A 20,461-nucleotide genomic window follows, 5' to 3' on the forward strand; every position below is an offset into this window, starting at 1 on the left:
GGAAGGCGCGGCCGAGCCGGGAGCGCGGGCTGAGCTGGGGCCGAGAGCGGGCCGGGGCTGGGCCGAGCCGCCGCCATGGGCAAGAGACAGCACCAGAAGGACAAGATGTGAGCTGGGGTGGGGCCGGGGGTGCGGGAGGCCGGGCCGGGGCTGGGTCTGGGTCGAGCCAGGGCTGGGTCTGGGTCTGGGCCGGGCCGGGTCTGGGTCTGGCTCTGGGTCTGGGCCGGGTCTGGGTCTGGGTCTGGCTCTGGGTCTGGGCCTGGCTCTGGGTCTGGGCCGGGTCTGGGTCTGGCTCTGGGTCTGGGCCGGGTCTGGGCCTGGCTCTGGGTCTGGGCCGAGCCGGGTCTGGGTCTGGGCCGGGTCTGGGCCTGGCTCTGGGCCGCCCCTCAGTGCCCCCTGTCCCGCAGGTACATCACGTGCGCCGAGTACACGCAGTTCTACGGGGGCAAGAAAGCAGGTAAGGGGCCGAGGGGCCCCCCCGTCCCTCTGGGCGGGCGCTGGGGGGCCCTCCCCGAGCACATGGGGTGCTGAGCCCCAGAGCTCAGCGGGGACATTTCTGAGTAGCCCCGCTGAGTGTCCCCGCCCTCCAAAAGTCCTGCGCCCACTGGTGGGGCAGAGCCCGAGTGTTGTTAGCAATCAGATTTAAACTCGGCTCTGTTGCGATCTTTTTCTGGCCGTGTAATTTCAGGGCAGGGGAGTCTGGTAGAGTTAGAGGTTTGCAAGCTTTACTGTGTTATCATCAGTAAGTTGCCCACTGACGTAGCAAAATGTAACTTTCAAATGTTTCTTTGTTACCTAGAATGCAATGTGTTTCTTAAACTCAGTTTTATGGGTTTTCTTTTTCCATGAACAGACCTTCCTCGAACTAATTTTAGGCGTTTATCATTTGATCACTGCAGGTAAGATAACAGATTTACATTATCATTATTAAATGATGCATCTGTTTGTCAGGCTGTTGACACTGAACCAAAGCAGTTACTTTCATTGCCTCCTACCTGCTGGGACAGTGGTGTGGCAAGAAAAACTTCATTAAGAACTGAAACAATATCTACACTTGCCATGTTTAGTGTCTGCAGAGGTGGGAGCTGATGGCTGCAAGAGTACACAAGTGATAAAATAATGCAGGACAGTGACTGGGTACATTCCAGTCTTTCAAATCTCTGCAATCAGGGCTTGAGTCTACTTTTCCCTGCTCAGAACATGCTTGGTCAATCACTCCTCTTGCTGAGGCAGGGATTAGGTAGATTGAGGGAATATTTCTGCCATTTTTTTCTGTTTAGAATTTACTGTTTAAAGTGTGGAGGGAAAGAAGGGAGTTGGCAGAATTGGGTTAGAAATCCTCTTGTAAATTGGGTGGGTCAAGACATTACCTTCCACATCTACAAACTGCTGCTGCTTGGCCAACAACTGCTGGGCTATGGAAGCATCCCTGACATGGGTTAGGGATGTCATTGCCAGTTGTTCCCCAGCCCATTCCAGTGCAAAGACAGGGAGTGTTTCTGTTGAACATGGCAACGAAAGCAGGTCTTGGGGGTGTTACAGCATCCCCTGGCTCTGTGGCTGTGAGTGATGACAGCTACAGGTTCCTGAGGGCAGCACCGGTTCCTCTCGTGGATTTTGTTCTTAATCTAATTTATGTAGAGCCAGGTAGTGGGCATTGGCAGCCACTCAGTATTTTCATTGGTATAGGCCTTGCTTTAACGTGCAAGTGAATCAGCAACGTGTTATTTGCCTCTGTCACCATGATTTCCAGCTGATTTTGCTGACAAGAATGTGTTCTCTCTTTTCTAGTTTGTCTCTGCAGCCGTTTGAATACCCAGTTTGCACACCAGATGGGACAGTCTTTGACATACTGTAAGTTACTGCCTGAATTTACCTTTATTTTTGTGTTGTTGAGCTGGTTACAGCTGCTTAATCATCACTTGGTCTTAGCAAGTTGGCAAGAAAAATAAGAAAATGCCCATCTAATAGAGGTTTCTGATGGTGTTTGTCACTTATTACTTTATCCCTTCTTTTTTCAGGAGCATTGTTCCTTGGATAAAGAAATATGGAACCAATCCAATCACAGGAGAAGTAAGTAGTGATGGGTGTATTCACATCAGGTCTCTGCTTTCCTTATGCTCAGGTTCCTGTTTAGTGTATTGGAGAAACAAAAATGCTTTGGTGAAAGCAAAAGAAGTTTTAAGGGGAGTGCTGTTTTAAAGATCATATTTGTGAGATCAGTTTTGCTGAAATGAATGTAGAGATTTACTGGGGATCTCTTTTTAGCTGAAAAAAGGGAGGCTTTGGAATTTTAGACCTGATATCCCCCACTTCATCATGCTGATGATCCCTGTAGTAGAAAATACTCAGTCTCAGTCTGTGTGTGGAAGAAAGAGGACAGCATTACATATATTTATTTTTTATAAGTGGGTTGTAAATAGTAGGCAGAGGAAGTGTGTGGTTTATTTATGTGAATTCCCAGAAGCTCTTGCTGCCTTACAGGTGTGGCCTAATGACATCTGAGCAGTGGAAATAGGAGCTCTTTTGTCCCTGCTGGTGCTGCCCAGAGAGCCTGACTGGTCACTGCTGGAAAAGGCTCTGTGCTGTGGCCTCATGTAGGCAGAGTTCTGGTCTGTGCAGGGCAGGGGGCTGGCACATCTCCAGCTGGGATTAAACTTGCAGCAGTGTTTCCTTACCCAGAGGGTATTTGGTGTTATGCAGATTAAAGAGATTAGTAGATGATATTATGAATGGTAAGCCTAAACTACAAAATCTTTTGAATTATCTTTCAGAAAGCTTTTGAGTTATATTTCAGAAAGCTTCTCTCATGATAGTTCACTGTGAGAGTGGGATTTCAGTGCCTTTGTGGCTTTCTCCCCACTTTTTCTGCATAAATGATAATTATGAAGGGATTACTTTCTGTAATAGGAAGAAGCTGTAGAGCACCAAATAAATATGAGGTACAGGAAATGTTTCCTTGTTGGAATTATGTTTTTTTTCTGATGTGTTAAAAAGAGTGCATTGTTTATGAGGGCATAGAGGAAAATTTTAAGCAGAAATTGTTGCTTGAGCTACCGAAACTTATTTTTTCCTTCAGTGTGTGCAGTTACTTTCCCGGACACTGGGAGGCAGCCACTGCCCAGGATTGGGGAGGTTTGCAGATGGCTCTGGGCTGTGAGATTGTTTCTGAAACATCTTGTGTTTGATTAAAGATTTTCCCAGCAGACAGATACGAGGTGAAGCTAAATACAGATGCAGCATTCCAAACTCTGCATCTGAACAGTCTGTCTGAGACTCCATATCTTCCTGCAGGTGTGTTTGTGCCATGGAGAGATGACTGAAGGTCTTTCTTCACACATGAGGAGGCCAGTGTATTGTTGAGAAGGAATGCAATTACAGCTGTTTCATTTGGTTTTGCCAGCCTCTCACCACCTTGCTGCTCTGCATTGGCTGGGAGTTTTGGGCTGTTGCCAGATCAGTTTTTTTCACCCAGAGCAGCTCTGTGACACCTGCTCTCGTTGCAGACTGTGGACTGTGATGTGGTTTAAAATTACTTGCAGTAAACGCTAAGCAAGAAGTGTAATGTGCCCAGTGGTCTTGTGTAATACAGAGAGAGGGAGACTGTGAAAATATACCTGGTGAACCATAAATGCTCAAATGAAGTCTGGCTTTGAGTGGAGTTCACCCAGGCTTGTTCCTCTCTGTTTGTTCTGCAGTGCACCTCCAGCTCTCCTCAACATCCACCCCCTTTTCCTCTGCATCACTCTGTCTGGGCAGCCCTTTCTTCTCCCCTTTTGTTGTGTTCTGGACTGCTGCTGTCCAGCTCTCTCCTCCCCAGGACAGAGGTGTTCAGATCAGCTGGAAGCAAAAGGAGCCCCTTGTTGTCCAGAACAGCACCCAGCCCTGCTGAACCCAGCCCTGTGGAGCTGTAGGTCGAAGAGTGGCACTGAAGGAAGAGCTGTAGCTTGGCCTTTGTTTCCCAGAGGGCTAGCTCAGATTTTTGGATGGGGGAGGAAGGGGATGGGGGTGCTGGGACAAGGCAGGGTAGGGGCAGAGGGAATCAGTGGACTGAGCTTGTGCATCCCTGCACTGTGCTGTCCTCTGTTTAATCTGTCACTGTGTGTGCACCTTCTGTGCCCTGTGCAGCTTGCCTGTGGAAACCAGAAGGTACTTTCTGTAATGAACTGGTGACTTACAGAAAGACTCTGGGTTTGTTCAGAAAGGAATTGAGCCAGATCAGCTGCAGTGCCATGTTTTGTACAGGGTTTTATGAAGTTACTTTGCACACATTGGTGATGAGGCTCTGGAGAATTTTTCCATTTATTTGTCTTGAAGTAAAAAATTATAATGAAATCCTTTGTGGTTTGTACTTCTCTTATTATGGTTTGCTACAGGACAGATGCTTAAGAGAAGTCAACAGGCTGCTTGGAATTGGTGTTGTTAATGGTGCACTCTTGGCACTCACTAATTCTGTCTGGCTTCTTATTTCTGAAGTGGACCCCTCAGTGGAGAACTGGAGAGCCTTGCAGTCATTAATGTGTTTGTCTTCACAGTGCTCCAGGGTAGGACTGTGATGGTCTTTTATTAACTGGATGTTTGTGAGCTGATCTACAAGGGACTTCTCTGACTCTTCTGAATCCTAAACTATTGGACCAGCCTTCCTTTTAAAGAAATGCTGCAATGCCAAGATCACAGTTGTTCTTTTATATATTTAAAATATTTTAATATTTTTCTTTTGTTTTCCTTTTCTAGACTTTCTAATGGCTTATGGTTTATTTTTTTTTGCTTTTCTGAACATTCTCCTGAAGTGCAGTAAGGACACCAATATCCGTTTAAGAGAAACATATCACTGTTGACCCTTGCCTAGAGTTTCCCATAAACTATTCCAGAAAATAACTTTAGATTTATTCTCCCCCCCTTTTTAAGAATACATTGGGATAGAAAATGCTTATGTTACTACACCAATGATTTTTGAAGAAACAGTGCATCTCTTGCAGCTCAACTACAACCTGTCAGTCAGCATTGGCTCCTTTAGTTTTTTTGGCAGCTTTGTCAGGACACTGCCCTAGCTTATCTTTACACTAAAATTGCATAGAATAAAAGAGGGAAGTCACAGTTAGCTCATTCCTTTTTACTGAGAACAGTAGAAGTTCTCAGTGAACTTGTTGGCTTGGGGAGAGTTGCAGGCTTGCCAGGAGGTTTCACGTTCTACCAGCCAGACCAGCGTGCCCACACGAGGCAGCCAGCTGGGCTCAGAGACCTGTTTCCAAGGAGAGAGATGGGCCAGAGCATGTCTGGTTTGTTGGAATCTCAAGTATGAACAGATGATAGAGCAATGTGCCTTTTGACAGGAATTTCAAGGAAATTGTTCTTTGTTGCATGGATATGTTATATGTGGGCTGAGCTATTTTTCCTCCTTTGCACTGTAACGTGTCTGATGTCAATACCTATTTTTTCCACTCTGGTTCAGTGGCATTCTGACTGTGTGTGGGCAGGCCAGATTATTGTGGCTGTACTTCAGCCCTGACCAAGGCTCTGTAACCGTGGACATATGTCTCTCTTTCCCTGTCTCATCAGTAGCTACTGTCCTTGTCTCTTGTTCCCCCTTTTCTGTGGGAATTTAGTTCTTTTGAACACTGGAAAGCCAGTTGATTTCTGATGTTTGCTTCTAAGGCTTTGGTCCAAAGTCAATTTTGTGACTGCTTTAAGTGCATCTACTGTTAAACTCATGTCGAGGGCTCCCCTGTGTGAATTCTTTCTGCACTGCTTGGAGCACACTGCAGTCCATGTCTGCTGATCCTGCCTGTCCCAGAGAGCCAGTGCCCTGGTAAGGGCCCTGTGCAGCTGCCTGGCTGTTCTGTGTGTCTGTCTTCAAGGGTAAACAAGCTCAGTCGAGTTCATTTAGCTTGGGCTGAACATGTGCCCAGGAGTCAGGGGAGGAGACCTGGAGGTGCAGTGTGGTGGGTTTGTGAGACCTGCAGTCACATCTCTGCTCCAGATGAGGCAGAACACACTGTGCTGTGCCCTGTCTCATGCAAGGTTAGGATCCACACCTGCAGGCCAGAGAGAGCATTTTTTAAAGTGTCACAAGCTTGTTATTAGGTTAAAGAGGAAGATTTTTATAAATTCTGAGGGTTTTTTAGGGTTAGAAAAGCCTTTTACTTGGACTGCCTCTGAAGATAACCATAAAGAAGAACCTGGTGCATATGGAGAAGTAGTAGAACCACTGACATGAACATGAGAACTAACTTTGAAGTCAGAAGGCTGAAAATCTGACTTTTTCCAGTAAGACATCTGCCTTTTTAAAAGAGAGGGCTGGACACAAAGTTTTGCTTTGCGTACAGCATAAACATTTACTGGTTTTCTCCCACACTCTTAATCCCGTGTTTACCAAATAAACCTGACTTGGGCTGAAATTATGGCTAAGGTGATCAAATAAGTGTGGCAGTGCAGGTGCCTGGCTTGTGCAGTGCCTGTGTGCCCAGGCTGTGGGAGCAGCAGAGCCTGGAGCTGCCCTGCCCTGCAGCAGGGACCTGCAGTGGGAGCAGGAGAGCCTGGAGCTGCAGTGGGAGCAGCAGAGCCTGGAGCTGCAGTACCTGCAGCAGGTCCCTGCCATGGGCACTCCTGCCCCCAGTGCTGCTCACCAGGCCTGCAGCAGGGACCTTCTTCAGCATTGATTTGAAGTGAGATTGGTGAGATGATGCTTGCCTGAATAGTTACAGGCACTTTCAAAACCAATAGCTTCTTACCCTCGAAAGAAAAAATTGCAACCAAATCTGTTATTTCAAAACTTTGGAAAATCATTCTCAAATACATTTCTTAAATATATTAGTAGCTAATTGCTCTCCCAAATGCTGATGGTGGTTGTTACCTCATTTTATTGTGAAAGCATGGTTTCTTTTCCATTTGATCAACTAGATTGCAGTCAGTCTCATAGAAATCGGTTGCTGGTCTTGCAGTGAAGCTTGCTGACCTGCTTTGATGAAGAGGATATGGAGATTATTTCTTTTACTGCTGAATTTATTAATCCCACTTTAAAAAGGAACAAACAACCTTACAGCCCTTTTTTTAATGCACTTAAAAAAGTCTTTGGCTGTCTAAATAAGGGAAATCCTGCCTGAAAAGGATGCAGAAATTGGAACAAAGGTGAAACTTCCTTAAACATAAAAGTGTTTTTACCATGTATGTATTTTGAAAGCATAGATAGAGAAATAGAAAGCATTGATAATAATTTCTTCACCCGAGGAGTGAACATAATGAGAAAGAGGGATTAGGTATTTTTCCTACTTTGGCAATATTGTGAGTAAAGAAAGTGCAGTGTGTGAGCAGTGTGGGGAACAGCTAGGACAGTAGTAGCAGGTGCTAAAGGGCAGTTTAAGTTCCAGCCAGGGCTTTATGGTTCACTACAAATTGCTTTCCACTTGTATCAAATGATCAGTGCAGGGCCCGTGTGTTTCAGGAATGGATTCCTGTGGGTGGTTGGATGAACTTCACACACTGAGGAGTCACAGGTGTTGAGGTCACAACCACAGACAAAACTCATCCAGCCCTGAGCTGAGTGGAGCAGATCTGGGAAGAGGACAAGTTCAGGTTTCACGAGGCCCTCCTTGGCTAAATCAGCCCTGGCCTGTGCAGTAATTTACTGCAGATTGCTGCTTTCGTTGTGTTATTCCAGGTGTGTTTCTAGATAATGAGTGGCAAATAATGGATGTCATCAATGAGCCTGTGGTTTGAAGGTGACCCAGTGGAGCAGTGTACATTGTCAGGAAAATGTAATAGCTGCAGATAATGTTCACTGGGATGCATTTTCAAGGTGCTTGTCTGGACCTTTCTGCAACATGGTGGTAATGTTACCTTAGGATTCTGATGATCTAAAAATGGCACATTGCAGCAGGAGTCAGATATTCCTTATGATTTTTCCTCTTTTTCTCTTGAAAATTTTATGCACTTACTGTTTCCAAAGAGATTGTTCTTACTTTGAGCTTTTTTATCCTTTCTCTAGATACAAAATGTTGAGAAGAAAATGCTGTGCAGCCTTCCACAGGCAGGCTATTTCCACATCAGTTTTCCATATCTAGAATGCTTGGACTGTCTAATTAAGAGCAAAATAGTTTGACCAGTTGAGATATTTTTCATTATGTTGAAAAATCCAGGAGTGAGTCACGTCCCTCTTTCACTGTTTTTTATCTCAGCACCAGAACACAGCACCTGAAATCCAAGTAGTCTCTGCTGCATTTTCTCCCTGGGGCTTTGGATATGAGTGATCATTTAGGTGGATCAGTAACTTCAGGTATCATTTGGATGTAATAGGAGTGATGTATAAATGAGAATTATAATTCTTCTCTAGAGAATGCTTTTCACATACATGCCAGAAGAAGTCGGCACATCTTCAGCTTTGAAATTCAAAGTATGTTTCTTAATTTGTCTAATGCAACTCAGTCAGGTCTTCAGATACTGCTTAAATTTAAATGTCAATTGCCCCCTTTTTTCCCTTTTGTTAAACTTACCATATTTTTTCTTGTACATTTGAAGTGAGTTATTTTTCTTGTTTATTTGTAAAAAAAGTTTCAGTGGGGGATGGGAATACAGTTCTGTTCTGGGTGAGTAATACATTATTACAGAGCACAGAACAAAGCTTACAGAAATAAAACCAAGGAAAACTTTGCTGCTGAAAAATGATTCAGACAAATCCAGCTTGGTTTTCATGTGTTGCAGAAAGAAAGGTGAAATGATCAGGAACAGAAAAGTGGAAGATCGTCTGGGGTCCTCGGCTCTCTCACAGTCTGCTTTGAGAACTGCATGCTCTGCCTTGAGCTGCTGTTTGCTTTCTGCCTGCTCTGACTGCTGAGAGGTTCTTCTGATGGTTTCTCATCTGATAGATATCTTCTGTAAATTTTGGGGTTGACCAACTTAGTCTTGTTTGTATTTGTGCCAGAATTGCCCTTCTCTCTGTTGGTGTTTACAGCTGTGTGTTTGGCATTTTCTTGTTGAGACTTGTATTTTCCTGTCAGATGTTTTCGTGCCTTTAAGTTCTTCATACCCTAAATGGTCACAGTTGCCCTTCTCCCCATCTGTTAAATTTTAATATGTCTTCTTTGAACAGAGTTAATCTTAATCATACACAGTAATTGCTGTGTGAGTGCCTGGTACAGTGGTAGGAAAATTTTCTAATCTCTTCCTGAAATACTTTGATAATACTTTGATATATTACATATGATAGCATAAGACTGAAAACAGTTTCAGTGTATCCATTTAGATGGAAGGATGCTTTGAGAAAATGGTAATTTATTGCATTTTTTTCTTGATAAGCTGGGTCATTTCAGAAGCAGGTACTTACTTACAAATAAGAGTTAGCCAGGATGAGCAGTGTTGCTTCCTATTCTCTCTTTTTTGTTTTGTTTTGTTTCCAGTTGGTGTTGCTGCCTGTGTTTCTGTGGCCAGTAGCAGCCTCTCAGCCAGGGGTGGTTGCAGCACCCTCGTGCAGCATCTCCCTCCAGGGGCATTTCTGTCTGGGGCAGCAGCACAGGCTCTGCTCAGGTGCCCAGAACCCACTTGGAACGAGATGAACTCTTCAGTGTGCAGAACTGAGCTGTGCCATCTTACCTCATTTGCCTCAGAAATCATTAGCTTTTAGTCAACAGTCTAAATGAGTTAATATTTGACTAGTGACCGTAAATTTTCAAGGCTCTTGGATAAAAACATATGAGGACATGATTCCTGCCCTGAGGAGTGACCAGGAAGTCATGTGTCATAATTGAAAATGGTCATAAAACACTGGAGGGTCAAGGGGATGAAGGTCCCACTGAGGCTGATATCCTGCAAGATGACTTCTCTTGTGTTGGCTTTTCTGAAAACTTCCCACTCTCGTTTGTTACTGACAAACATGGACAGTTGGTGGTTGTTCTTCTGGAGTTGGATCTGTGTGTTTTAGAGCAGTGTACTCAGCACCACTAAGAGTTAGTCTCTATCTGTTCTGAAAAGAGGATTTCTTTTTCAATTCCCTGTATCTTTGGAAAGCAGTGAGGGTGAAGAAGATGAGATTTGCCTGTACTCACTGTTCAAGTGCTTTATCAAAAAGAGACATTTAAAACCCTCCAGTGTCCTGAGTCCCTGGCCGAGCTGCTGTGCCTCTTTCATGCCTTGCTCCTGGGGCCTGTGGTGGTGGTGGGCAGTGTTTGATCCAGTAACTCACCTCTGGACACAGGCAGATACATGAGTCTGACATTATTTCTAATGCATTATATCCCTTACAGCAAAAAAGCATTTACATCTAGGTTTTACAGACTGAACAGGTGGTCTCTTCTTTTCCTTTTCTGTGTTTTGGTGAAAGTGCACATTGGATGGGATTTTGTGGCTGTGACACTTGAAAAACTAGCAGCTGTGAAGTGCTCTAGCCTTAAATGAGATGCAGCATGAGGTTTCCCACAGATCCTTACTTGCCTGTTTTTCACTATAATCGGGGACTGGAGTTTTGGTGCTTCTGCAAAGCTTTATTTTCCTTGAACCGTGTCATATTTGGCTGTGGGTCTCTGGATTGACAGACTTCTGACTGCATTGAGGCTGCAGGTTTGATCTTGCACGTGCAACTATACATCTTTTTCTCATGGTAATTTCTGTTAATGGGCTCTTTGATAGAGCAACATTATTGCTGCTCTCTGTGAGCCATGTGTGTTATCAAGCATATCTTTATGATTCTCTGGACAAGGCTTTGGTGACCATATGGTGTCAGTTTAATTAACTTTTAAATATGTAAATACAGTGGTCTGGAAGTGCATAATGAAGGATCTTTTGTGACCATTTCCATATTAGTTTAGCAGTGCATGAAAACTGCAGTTAAACAGCAGCTTCATCCCAGAACAGGAATTGAGGGTGGCTCTTTAGCATTTGGGAGGCAGTTGTCCACATGATACATGTCAAGCATTTTTACTGTTGAACTGAACATAGAAACAATACCTTGAATTGTGAGACTGTTCTGATCTCTTGGCTCTGACCCCAAATTTGTCATGAAGTATTAAACTACATGAAGATGGCTTATCTTGTTAAAGCAGTTCTGCAGTCACATACCCTAATGTGTAGACTTGAGGATTCTCAATACCCTTTATCCTCACTAAATCCATTTGCAAGATCTGAAATAAGTTACATTATACATGGAGTTATTCCAATACTATTTGTTCAATTCATATCTCCATATTTTTGTAAGATTTTATAGCAGGGAAAATTGTAAAAGGGCTTCTTAAAATGGGAAGTTGTATACAAAATTATCTGTAACAGGTCTCATCTTTAAAGGATCCAAAGAATGTAATGTGAAATTCATTTGCTGTTGTTAAGCTAAATTTGGTACTTGGTAGGCCACATTGGGTTTCAGTATCAGTAGTTCTGGCTTTCTCTTTACAGAGGTAACTGTGTTGCTTGTTTTGGTGGGATGAAAACCTACCAAATGGCCACACCAGCTCTGAGTGATTTTTGTCAACCGGTTGAGACATGACACATTAATTTTTCCCCATGAGAGCTTCCTTGGATTTTTGTGTGTTCCTGGCAGAGGCCATTCGGTGTGTCCCATCAGGGTGCTGAACATTTCAGCACTTCCTCAGTTGCTGTTGTAGAGCAGGAAGATCTGTCTGTGCTGGACACAACTCTTCCCACCCATCCCAGCTCTGCCCACGTGTGAGCAGAGGTGGCTTTTCAGGCTGCTGTGGATCCCACCGGGCCAGAGCCTCATTAACAAGAAGAACATGCAGCCACAGACCAAAGAGGTTCAGAGAGTGTAACTAATTGCTGTGTGGGGATTGTAGGTCATTCTTCATGAGACACAAGAGCGGTGACAGGGAGGGATTTCATTGCAAACAATCGGCGTGTTCCACCCACGAGCTGCCACAGTGCCCCACTGACCCGGGGTGGGCATCCCTGGAGATGCTGCCCTTTGGGATCCCGCAGGAGCCGGCGCTGTCAGCTGACAGATGACAGTGTGCAGGGTGCTGGGGCTCCTCGCTGCTGCAGGAAAGTAGGTCATGGCCAAACGTAGCCTTGGCTGCCTTTGTGGAAGTGTGCCTGGGAGAGAGGAGTCAGCTGAGAGAAGAGCTCACACGGTTTGCATTTGGTTTTTTTTAGCCCTTCCTTGCTGTGGAGCAGCTGGCACTATGTGCTGTGAAATGCGTCTGCTTTCCAGTATTTCTGCATAAAATATTTTTAGAAGTGAGTATGCAGCTCTTATTTCTGCTTAGGGGAAGTGGCAGATGCTTGTAGCCTTTTATTTTCATTAAGAATTTAGAATTTTGATTAGATCAAGTGTTTTTAATAAACACTTTATTTTACCTTGCTTTCTTCACTGGAGGGTAGCTGAAACTGGATGGTAGCTGTGTGTCAGGGAAACTCAGGTTGGAAATAGTTTTGAACTTGAGCTGTGTATGCTATATTTTTGCTCTCTTATGCATTATTAAGAAATACATGAAGACAAGCACTTTAACTCATTTTGGGATTCATTCATTCCTGCTGTCTCTCCCCGTGAGGGCCAGCGCCGGTTTGTGGCATAATGGTCATTTCCATGGCAACAAACTGTGTGATGGTGCTTGGAAAGCTCTGACTTTTGATGGAGAATAAATAAAAGGAGATTCACACACACACAAGATAATCCTATTTTCATGTGAAATGAAGAACTTGAGAGGAAAAAAATAATATTACACATATTGCCTGTATCATGTTCTTTCATCCTTTCCTGTGGAGTGTGTAGATCTTCCACAACTGGACCTCCCGGCAGTCCTGGGGTGTGGACTCCCTCCTCTGCAGCTGCTCTGTGGGTAGTTGTGAGATCCTGCAGTTGGTCTTGGGCACTGAGCAGTCCTTTGTAGCAGATCATCACCTGTTCTGGGGCTCCAAAGATTTCCTTTGGCCAAACACTGAATCCCCCTCTTGCCTCGCCACACAGGCCGAGGCACAGAGCTGCTCCAAAGGGTGTGAGTTGACAGGCCAAGGTCACTTCTTCAACATGAGCCTATTGGGAGGCCAGTCTGCAGCAATCAAAGTTTATAGTAGTCATGCAGCATTTCACTACAGAGTTCCCACCCTGGAAGCAGACTCCAGGCAGTGTGCAGATCTCAACTCCTCCTTGACAATCACCATTTTTTTATTTACTGTTGTTGTGTAAGTGCTGGTCTCAGTGGGGAGCAGATCCAGCACGAGCAGCTGATGCACCATGAGTAACTGATGCTGAAAAATAGCCTTTTTCTCTATTATGGAAAGATGTGACCTGAAATACCATATGATTTCCCTGGGTATGGAGTCAGAGTCCAAGGGCTTGACAGCACTTCTAATGATACATCCTGCATTGCCAGATGAAACAGTGCACTGCAGCTTTTGGTGCCCTGGAAGTCTGCATGGCAGTTTAGTCTCTTTTCTGCTAAATTTCTGTCAAGATCTAAATCTGAATCTTCAGTCATGATAAACTGTTTCTTAGGGAACTGTTTCCATTTTTGTTTGAAGATGATCTGCTCATATGTTTTGGGCATAGCTCAGGGCTGCCAAGAAGGCAGTTTAAGGACCTTCCTTCAAATTATCAGTGTTTCCAGGGGTTGTATTTCTAAAGAAGCTTTTTCTGAAACATGAGTTTTGGGCTGTTGCACAACATATGCACAGATGGATGCTGCTTTGTGTTAATAGTTATTTAGGTTGAACAGATCTGTCCAGGATCAGATGTTCATTTTGGCAACTCTACTGTTCCCCTAGTACTTCTGTGATAATTTTGTTCATGTAAGAAGATAAATAAATGAATAAAGCTCTGCATTCACTTAGTCATTTCAGAAGCTGCCATTGCCTTTGCTGTCCTTTGTACCCTAGTAGTGGGCAGATAACTGGAGTGTTTTGGGGTTTTTTTTGAGAATTCACTTAAGGAAAAGCAGCAGCACTGGTCTTCCACCACATAACTAAATATAACCTAGCCTTGCCCTTTTCCCCCTTCCCATCTTATTCCTACTGGCCCTCATTGCTCTTCCTGCTAATAAATTAGAGAGGTGGTTAGCCTTCTGGCAGCACATGAGCCTGCCAGTTGGTTGAGAGCAATTTGAGAAGTGCCTTCCTCTAAAGGAAGGAGTCCAGCTGTCACGATGTGTACACGGAGCTAAGAGTATGGATTTTGATTAGGCACAAAAAGCCCACTGATTTAGTTTCATGGGATTTTGTTACCACTCTTTACCACAATGATTGGAGCAGCAGTGTTGGCCCCTGGCTGGCAGATCTCCACTCAGAGTTGTTTATAAAGAGCTGTCTGTGGTATAAAAACCTCCCTAATCTCTTCAGGTGCATGTGTCATGGTTTGAGATAGCCCAAATTCCAATTCCCTAGCTCCATCCCCCCTCCCACATCTCAACCCAATGTGAGATGGGTTTTTTTCCAGACAAAACACAACCAGACTCAGAATGGGGAAAGGGAATATATTACAATGACTATACAAATAAATACTACAATACATTATACACACGACTACAACTATCTCTACCATGACATAAGTATTTACAATGGATCAGATCTCTTCTCCCCTCCAAATAAAAGTCCAGGAGGGAAAGAAGGACAGATCCCTTCCAGTCTCTCAGGGCAGCAGCTTCTTCAGAGTAGCAGTCACTAAGCAGCAGCATCTTCTAAGGCAGCAGGCTCTCTCTCTCTGTCTCTTCTGTTTCTTGTAGCAGCTGATAGCTGGATCTCTGCCAGCACACACGAGGGGGGTATCCCCCTCGGCCACTCGTCTCTCCAAACGAGTGGTCTTCCGTGGGCTTCGTCACCCCAGACAAGGTCGTATCACCACGTCATATCACGAAGCACAGGGGGGTCTTCGTGACGGTCTGGTATCTTCAGGAGATTCAAGCTCCTTGCAGGGCCTCTGTGCCCTGTCTCAGGCTGCGAGCCTCTTTGTAGCTTGCAGCAAGGGAGGGCCTCAAGGCCAACCTCCCACACTCCGTCCTGGCTGAGTTCTCAGGACGACCGAGCTTCTCAGCTCCTCTCTACAGTGCATGTCGCACTTCAAGGCTCTTTCAAGTAAGAGTCTATCAACTTCCTCCTTCCAGGAGGTCTCAAAGGAGTTTTGGGGGGTCTGGTATCAGTTCTTACCCCCAAGAACTCTGTAGAACTCAGCTGCTGACTCTCTCTTCCTCGGCTCTCCTTCCAGGAGTTCTTTCTCTGGTGCTGCATGTTGTTTCTGCTGCTCTTCTGGTTCAGGTCTTATCTGTCCTGGCTCTTAACCAGAGTCTCCGGACGCTGCGTCTGCTACTACTCCTGCCCACGATGGAGAGAAAACATCTCCCGGCATAACTACAGGCACCTAGCCCAGCTTTATGCTGTTCCAGGTCCCTGCAGGTCCCCGCTGGGGCTGGGGGCCAAAGCCCCCCCCTGTGGGGCTCAGAGCCCCTTCCTCGTGGCTCACAACATGGCCACCTTCTTCTAACCTCAAACTACAACTCTTCTCTTCCGGTCTGGTTGTGATATGTTTACATTTTTTGCAGGAGCGCTCATTGGACAGAAATTCAAAACTTCCAGGGGTTTCCACCCCTTGGGGTCTACCACTTTTCTTATCCTCTGGGGGAAAACAAAGTCCAAACCACTACAGCATGTTTTGAGAAGAAAACCGATTCTTTCTTTTAAACGGCCTGTGCTGTGTGTGCTTTTAATGATCAGTTTGGCAGTGAAAGTGTCTCTGGCAGTTTCTGACTGATACAATCAAAGGGTTTGTTTTTTATAGGTCTTGGATCCTGGCTCAGCCTTGAGCTTGCTGGGCTGGACGTTTGTCTGCGTTGAGTGCCCCAGTGGAGCACTGCCTGAGCATCCCAGCGGGCTGTGGGATGCCCTGTGGGATGCCCTGTGGGATGCCCTGTGGGATGCCCTGCCATGCCAGTGATGTGCCCAGATCACACAGTGACCCTATGGAATGACTGGCATACGTGGGCCTGCCCTGTCATGTTACTGAAGACTCACTATTATTTTGGGGGTGTTTGCAGCTTTCATGTTTTAGGGAGGGAGCAGCCTGATCATCCAGAGATGTTTGCCAGCCCGATAGTTCTTCCCTGCCCGTGTCAGAAAACCTTTGCAGAGAGAGGGCAGCAGAAAATGCCACAGAGATCCTTCAGATGAAGGTGGGAGAGCAGGAACTACCTTAGTTTGCAGTGTCTGCTCTAGAGCTGGAGATTATCCCAACCTCAGCTGCCATCTCAGTTCCCTCTTCCATGGAGTTGTTACCTGGGGATTAAGTGGCTGAAAATCTCTCCTGGGACTCCCTTCATGACCTCAAATGCTTCTCCAGAGAACTTGTGCTCCATTTCTCTTCACTATTACTAGTTATCATGTGGGCTCTGCTGCACATTTCCTGACTAAAAGGAAAATTACAGTTATTTCAGAAAAGGCATCAAGCTTGATTGCCAAAATGGCTTGGTGGCTTTATGGTTTGGTCCCAGCTGAATTGCCCCTTCTGGTAGGCAGCAATGATCTTTGCCTCTTAGCTTTCCATGCAAAGCCCCCTTTCAGTTTGTGCTAAGACACAGTGCAACTTCTTCAGTTTATTCCCTGTGGTTGGCACTGTACTGTGTCAAATACAGCCCTGAAAACAAATGTATCCCAGTTCTCAGGTTCTGGGAGTCTTGTTTTGGTGGGCTGTCTGTGACTTAAATTCCCAGGGTTCTGATGATTCAGACAACTTGCAAAATATTATTAATAAATTATGTACTATTAAAATCCTAACAGTGATGTTACAGTTTCCTTTTATTTCCTTAGTTACATTCTGTTGTGATTAATCTTTTTAATGCTTCATTTTCTTTAGAAACTAGATGCCAAATCACTTATAAAGCTGAATTTTGCTAAAAACAGTGAAGGTAAGTGCAGTCATTTTCTGTGATGGTGTTTTGTTGTCTTTTGGGTTTTTTTTCCTTAATGAGTGCTTTAATAAATTCTAGTTTATCTTACTCATGGTAAAGTTACATAGTTTTTGTTCTCTATCATGGTTTTTATTTTTTGAGTAGAATAACTTCTCGTGAGTGATATGTTTACCTTTAAAGTTCACTTTCTGTTTTTCTTTACACTGGGGAGCTGTAAATTATTCAGCAATTTCACTTCACTAGAGCTGCTACTGCAGCAAGGTGCTGTTTACTTTAAGGAAAGAATCAGAAAAGGCCAAATTTCTGTAATGTTATCTTATTTCTAACTTGCCTATGGCAATATTTGCTGTTCACTAGGTTTTGAACAGGTTTTTGTTTATAAAAGGGATTAGACTTAAATGAACATGTGGGATTTTATGAGTAGAAGCACACAAGACAGCAGCCTCAAGTTTTATTTCTGCAAGATAAAAAATCTGCCATCTAAGAGAGGATGCTGGGAACAAAAGAAAAGAGTGGAGATGAATTCATCTGCTACAGAGCAGATAATGATTTCTTTGAAATGAGAGTGGCAAAGATTAGGTGGGAATAAAATTCTGGAGTGTCTGTCTCCTTATCTTACCAAAGTCCATGGACTACAAGCTTTTTCTGTAGCTGATGGATTTCTTCTGCACCTTGTGTTCCATCTGTCTCAAGAGCAGGGTGTTAAAAATTGATCAATAATTTCTGTGGCCAAAGTTTTCAAGAAATACTGTGATATTGTACTTTCCTTAAAGGAGTCCAGTTCATAATGCTGGTGTGGAATGACGACAGCCAGCCAGAAGCCTTTTCCTTAAAAGGGTGCATTCTGTAACATTAATTGATCGAGGGAAAATGCAACAAAAGAGGAAAATTAACATGTTGTATTTCTGTCCATCAGCAAACTTTTCTTTAAATCTTAGCATGTAGGATGGTTGCTACATGTGAGGGTCTTCTCTTTTCACACCTGTATGATATAAAAGATCTTTGGGTATTGCAGTTTCTTCCATTTAATGATCCCTCTGAGTGCCTTCTATCAGATCAACAGGTAGTTTTGCTTTTGCTAGAACTGAGAACATGGGCCTTTGCTCTTTGTTATGCAGCTGGAGCGAGCCCTCACATTGTACCAGTGTCTTGCTGTGTCCATCAGTTGGGCCATACCCTGAGACCACTTCCAAAAATCCCTTTCTAACCTCCCTCTCAGTGTCAGTCCCTGGTGGCAGTGCCTTTCCTTCAGCTCTGGTGGCACGAGCAGAGCCAGGCTCAGCTTTACCTCGTGCTGGGCTCAGAGCTGCCTCTGGCTCTCTGTGGGTGTCTCCTGGTACATCTCTGGGGGTGTTTGTCTCTCCTGTCTGCAGGTGCTGTCAGCAGCCTGTTCTGGCCTCCCTGCTGCTTTGGATTTTCAAGTGGTAATTAGGAATAAAAGAGCCAAATACGCCCAACTTATTTCAAAAATCTCACCCAAACCCCCAGGTCTAGCAAACTGATCAAGTATTAATAATCTTTTTCTAATTGCTTTCTGCTGAGATCATCCAGACATTTTTCTTTTTCCTCCTACATTGCCCCCCATCAGTTTGCTTGCTGTTGACATGCTTAATATTTATGCTGACCCTCCTGGGAAAATTCACAGCTTGATTAGAGCAGAAGCTGGGTTCCTTTTGAGTAATGTGTTCAAATTTAATGGCATTCTGCTTGCCACAGTTGAATACAAATGCTCCCCTCTCCTAAAAGCACAACAGCTGCTGGGAACTTTTCTGTAGGATAGAAGCTAAACATTTATTCCTGGGAACAAGAGTGTTCCAGAGCACTGGTACAAGGGACAGGCTCATGTCATCAGTAGGTCTTTGGTTACAACAACAGCAGTTATAGGCTGGTACTGCTCAGATGTCAACCAAGTCAGACAAACTTCTGTGTTGGGGGATTGAAGGCAATAGATTTCAAAACTTGCTTGTTTTATGGTTCTCTGAAGTGTTACTTTTTCTAGCTCTTTATCTGCCACTGGAGAATCAAAATGTTGTTAAAACGCCATTAAATACACTGAAGCTACACTTCATATTAAAAATTAATGTAAATATTCTCCACAGAGATAAGAGAAATTAGCTATTCCAAACAGTTCCAAGTCTTCATGTGAAATTTAAACTTTTTTACCTTCTTCAGGCAAGTACCACTGTCCAGTGCTATTCACTGTATTCACCAATAACTCCCATATTGTGGCCATCAAGACTACTGGAAATGTATTTGCCTATGAGGTAGGTTCTCTTGCATTTCGTTATTAATATTTTATACTTGATGCATTTCATTCAAGATCACAGAACGTTTTAGAAAGACAGGTAGATTTTATTCTTATTTTACTGCCAGGGAAATTAAAGAGGTGAACCAACTTCACAAATTGTTGTCCAACCTTTGCTATCAAGATAGGAACAACCTTAGAATATGAATTAATTATGTTTTTAAAACCTTTTTTGAAGTTAATCTGCATGCACTGAATCTTGTAAATCAATATGAGTAGCTTTTATATGCTCCTCAGTTGAATTAAAAGACAAGTTTTCTGTTGTCTTCTTTCTGCTGTCATCAACAAAATACAAATTGCCTAATTTCTACTCATATCATAATGAATTAAAAAGACTATTTTAGGTGGAGCTGGGGGAATAGCAGAGAGAATGCCTTAGTAGACACTTGGACTGCATTTGCATTTGAGTTTTGTGAACATTTCTGTGAACCCGAGTGGAATTTTATCTTTGCATAATCCTTACTGTAAAAGCAATGTTTATTTATTTTCCAATAGCAAATAAATCCTTCAATTAATGAATCCATATCCAAAGTTGTAAAAAGTCTGAACACTGAAACATCCACTTTTTGAATTCTGGAGGGACTTTCAGACACTGAGAGAGGAACAAACCGAAACCATTACAATCAAGGAAAGGCTTTTTGAAAACTTGCTCAGATGTAACTGAACTGTCTTCATTCCAGCTGTGAGAGCAGTCCAGATTGGGTTAAAATAGAAAGTATTCTCTGTTCCTTCTAGAAGCACAGGGCTTTGATTGCTGGTTAAAAGGCAGGGGTGAGTTTTAGAGTGGTCTCTGTTAAACCCTTGTCAATACTGCAGAACTATTGCTCTGTTTGCTGCAATTTACAGGCCTGGGCTTCCTGAAGGAGCTGTGCCAAGAGTCTGTGTCCCATGTGGCACCACGTGAAGCAAAAGCATTTCTTGGGTTGTTATAAGCATGGAATTAATTTAGGGACTTCTAGAGGTACTAGAAAAATATTATCACTGTCATCTGAGGAGGACACAGGACATTTGGGTGAATAAGAGAGATTCTGGAGGTTTTCTGCAGATAAGAGCTTAGAAAACCGAAAGCAAGATCTTTCTTATTTTGGCAGTACATTTATGATTAATTTGATTTAAATGACAGGCATAACTATGGAACGGAAACTGCAAGATTCTTTTTTAAAAAAATTCATCAAACCACACAAAACTGTCAAGTTCTGTAGGGATGAGAGACAAAAACCTCTTGTTTGTTGAAGCACATAGTGAAAATATTGCATCTGCCAGTTGCGAATGAGGTGAAATTGTTTCTTTATGATTTGTATTGTAAGAGTTTATTGATAGCACATAT

The 20,461-nt window shown here is 43.8% G+C and overlaps 1 protein-coding gene across 1 annotated transcript in view; it reads left to right on the forward strand.

Moving 5' to 3' along the window:
• Positions 1-20,461, forward strand: part of PPIL2 (peptidylprolyl isomerase like 2) — a 68,742-nt gene continuing 48,281 nt past the window's right edge. Inside the window, exons 1-7 of the mRNA XM_032705627.1 lie at positions 1-107; positions 408-457; positions 854-899; positions 1,792-1,854; positions 2,022-2,073; positions 16,775-16,826; positions 19,002-19,093. Coding sequence (XP_032561518.1) covers positions 76-107; positions 408-457; positions 854-899; positions 1,792-1,854; positions 2,022-2,073; positions 16,775-16,826; positions 19,002-19,093 — 387 coding nt within the window. The 5' untranslated portion in view covers positions 1-75. The remainder of the gene's footprint in view (positions 108-407; positions 458-853; positions 900-1,791; positions 1,855-2,021; positions 2,074-16,774; positions 16,827-19,001; positions 19,094-20,461) is intronic.

The sequence above is a fragment of the Chiroxiphia lanceolata genome, chromosome 18, assembly GCF_009829145.1.
Source record: "Chiroxiphia lanceolata isolate bChiLan1 chromosome 18, bChiLan1.pri, whole genome shotgun sequence".
Lineage (NCBI taxonomy): Eukaryota > Metazoa > Chordata > Aves > Passeriformes > Pipridae > Chiroxiphia > Chiroxiphia lanceolata.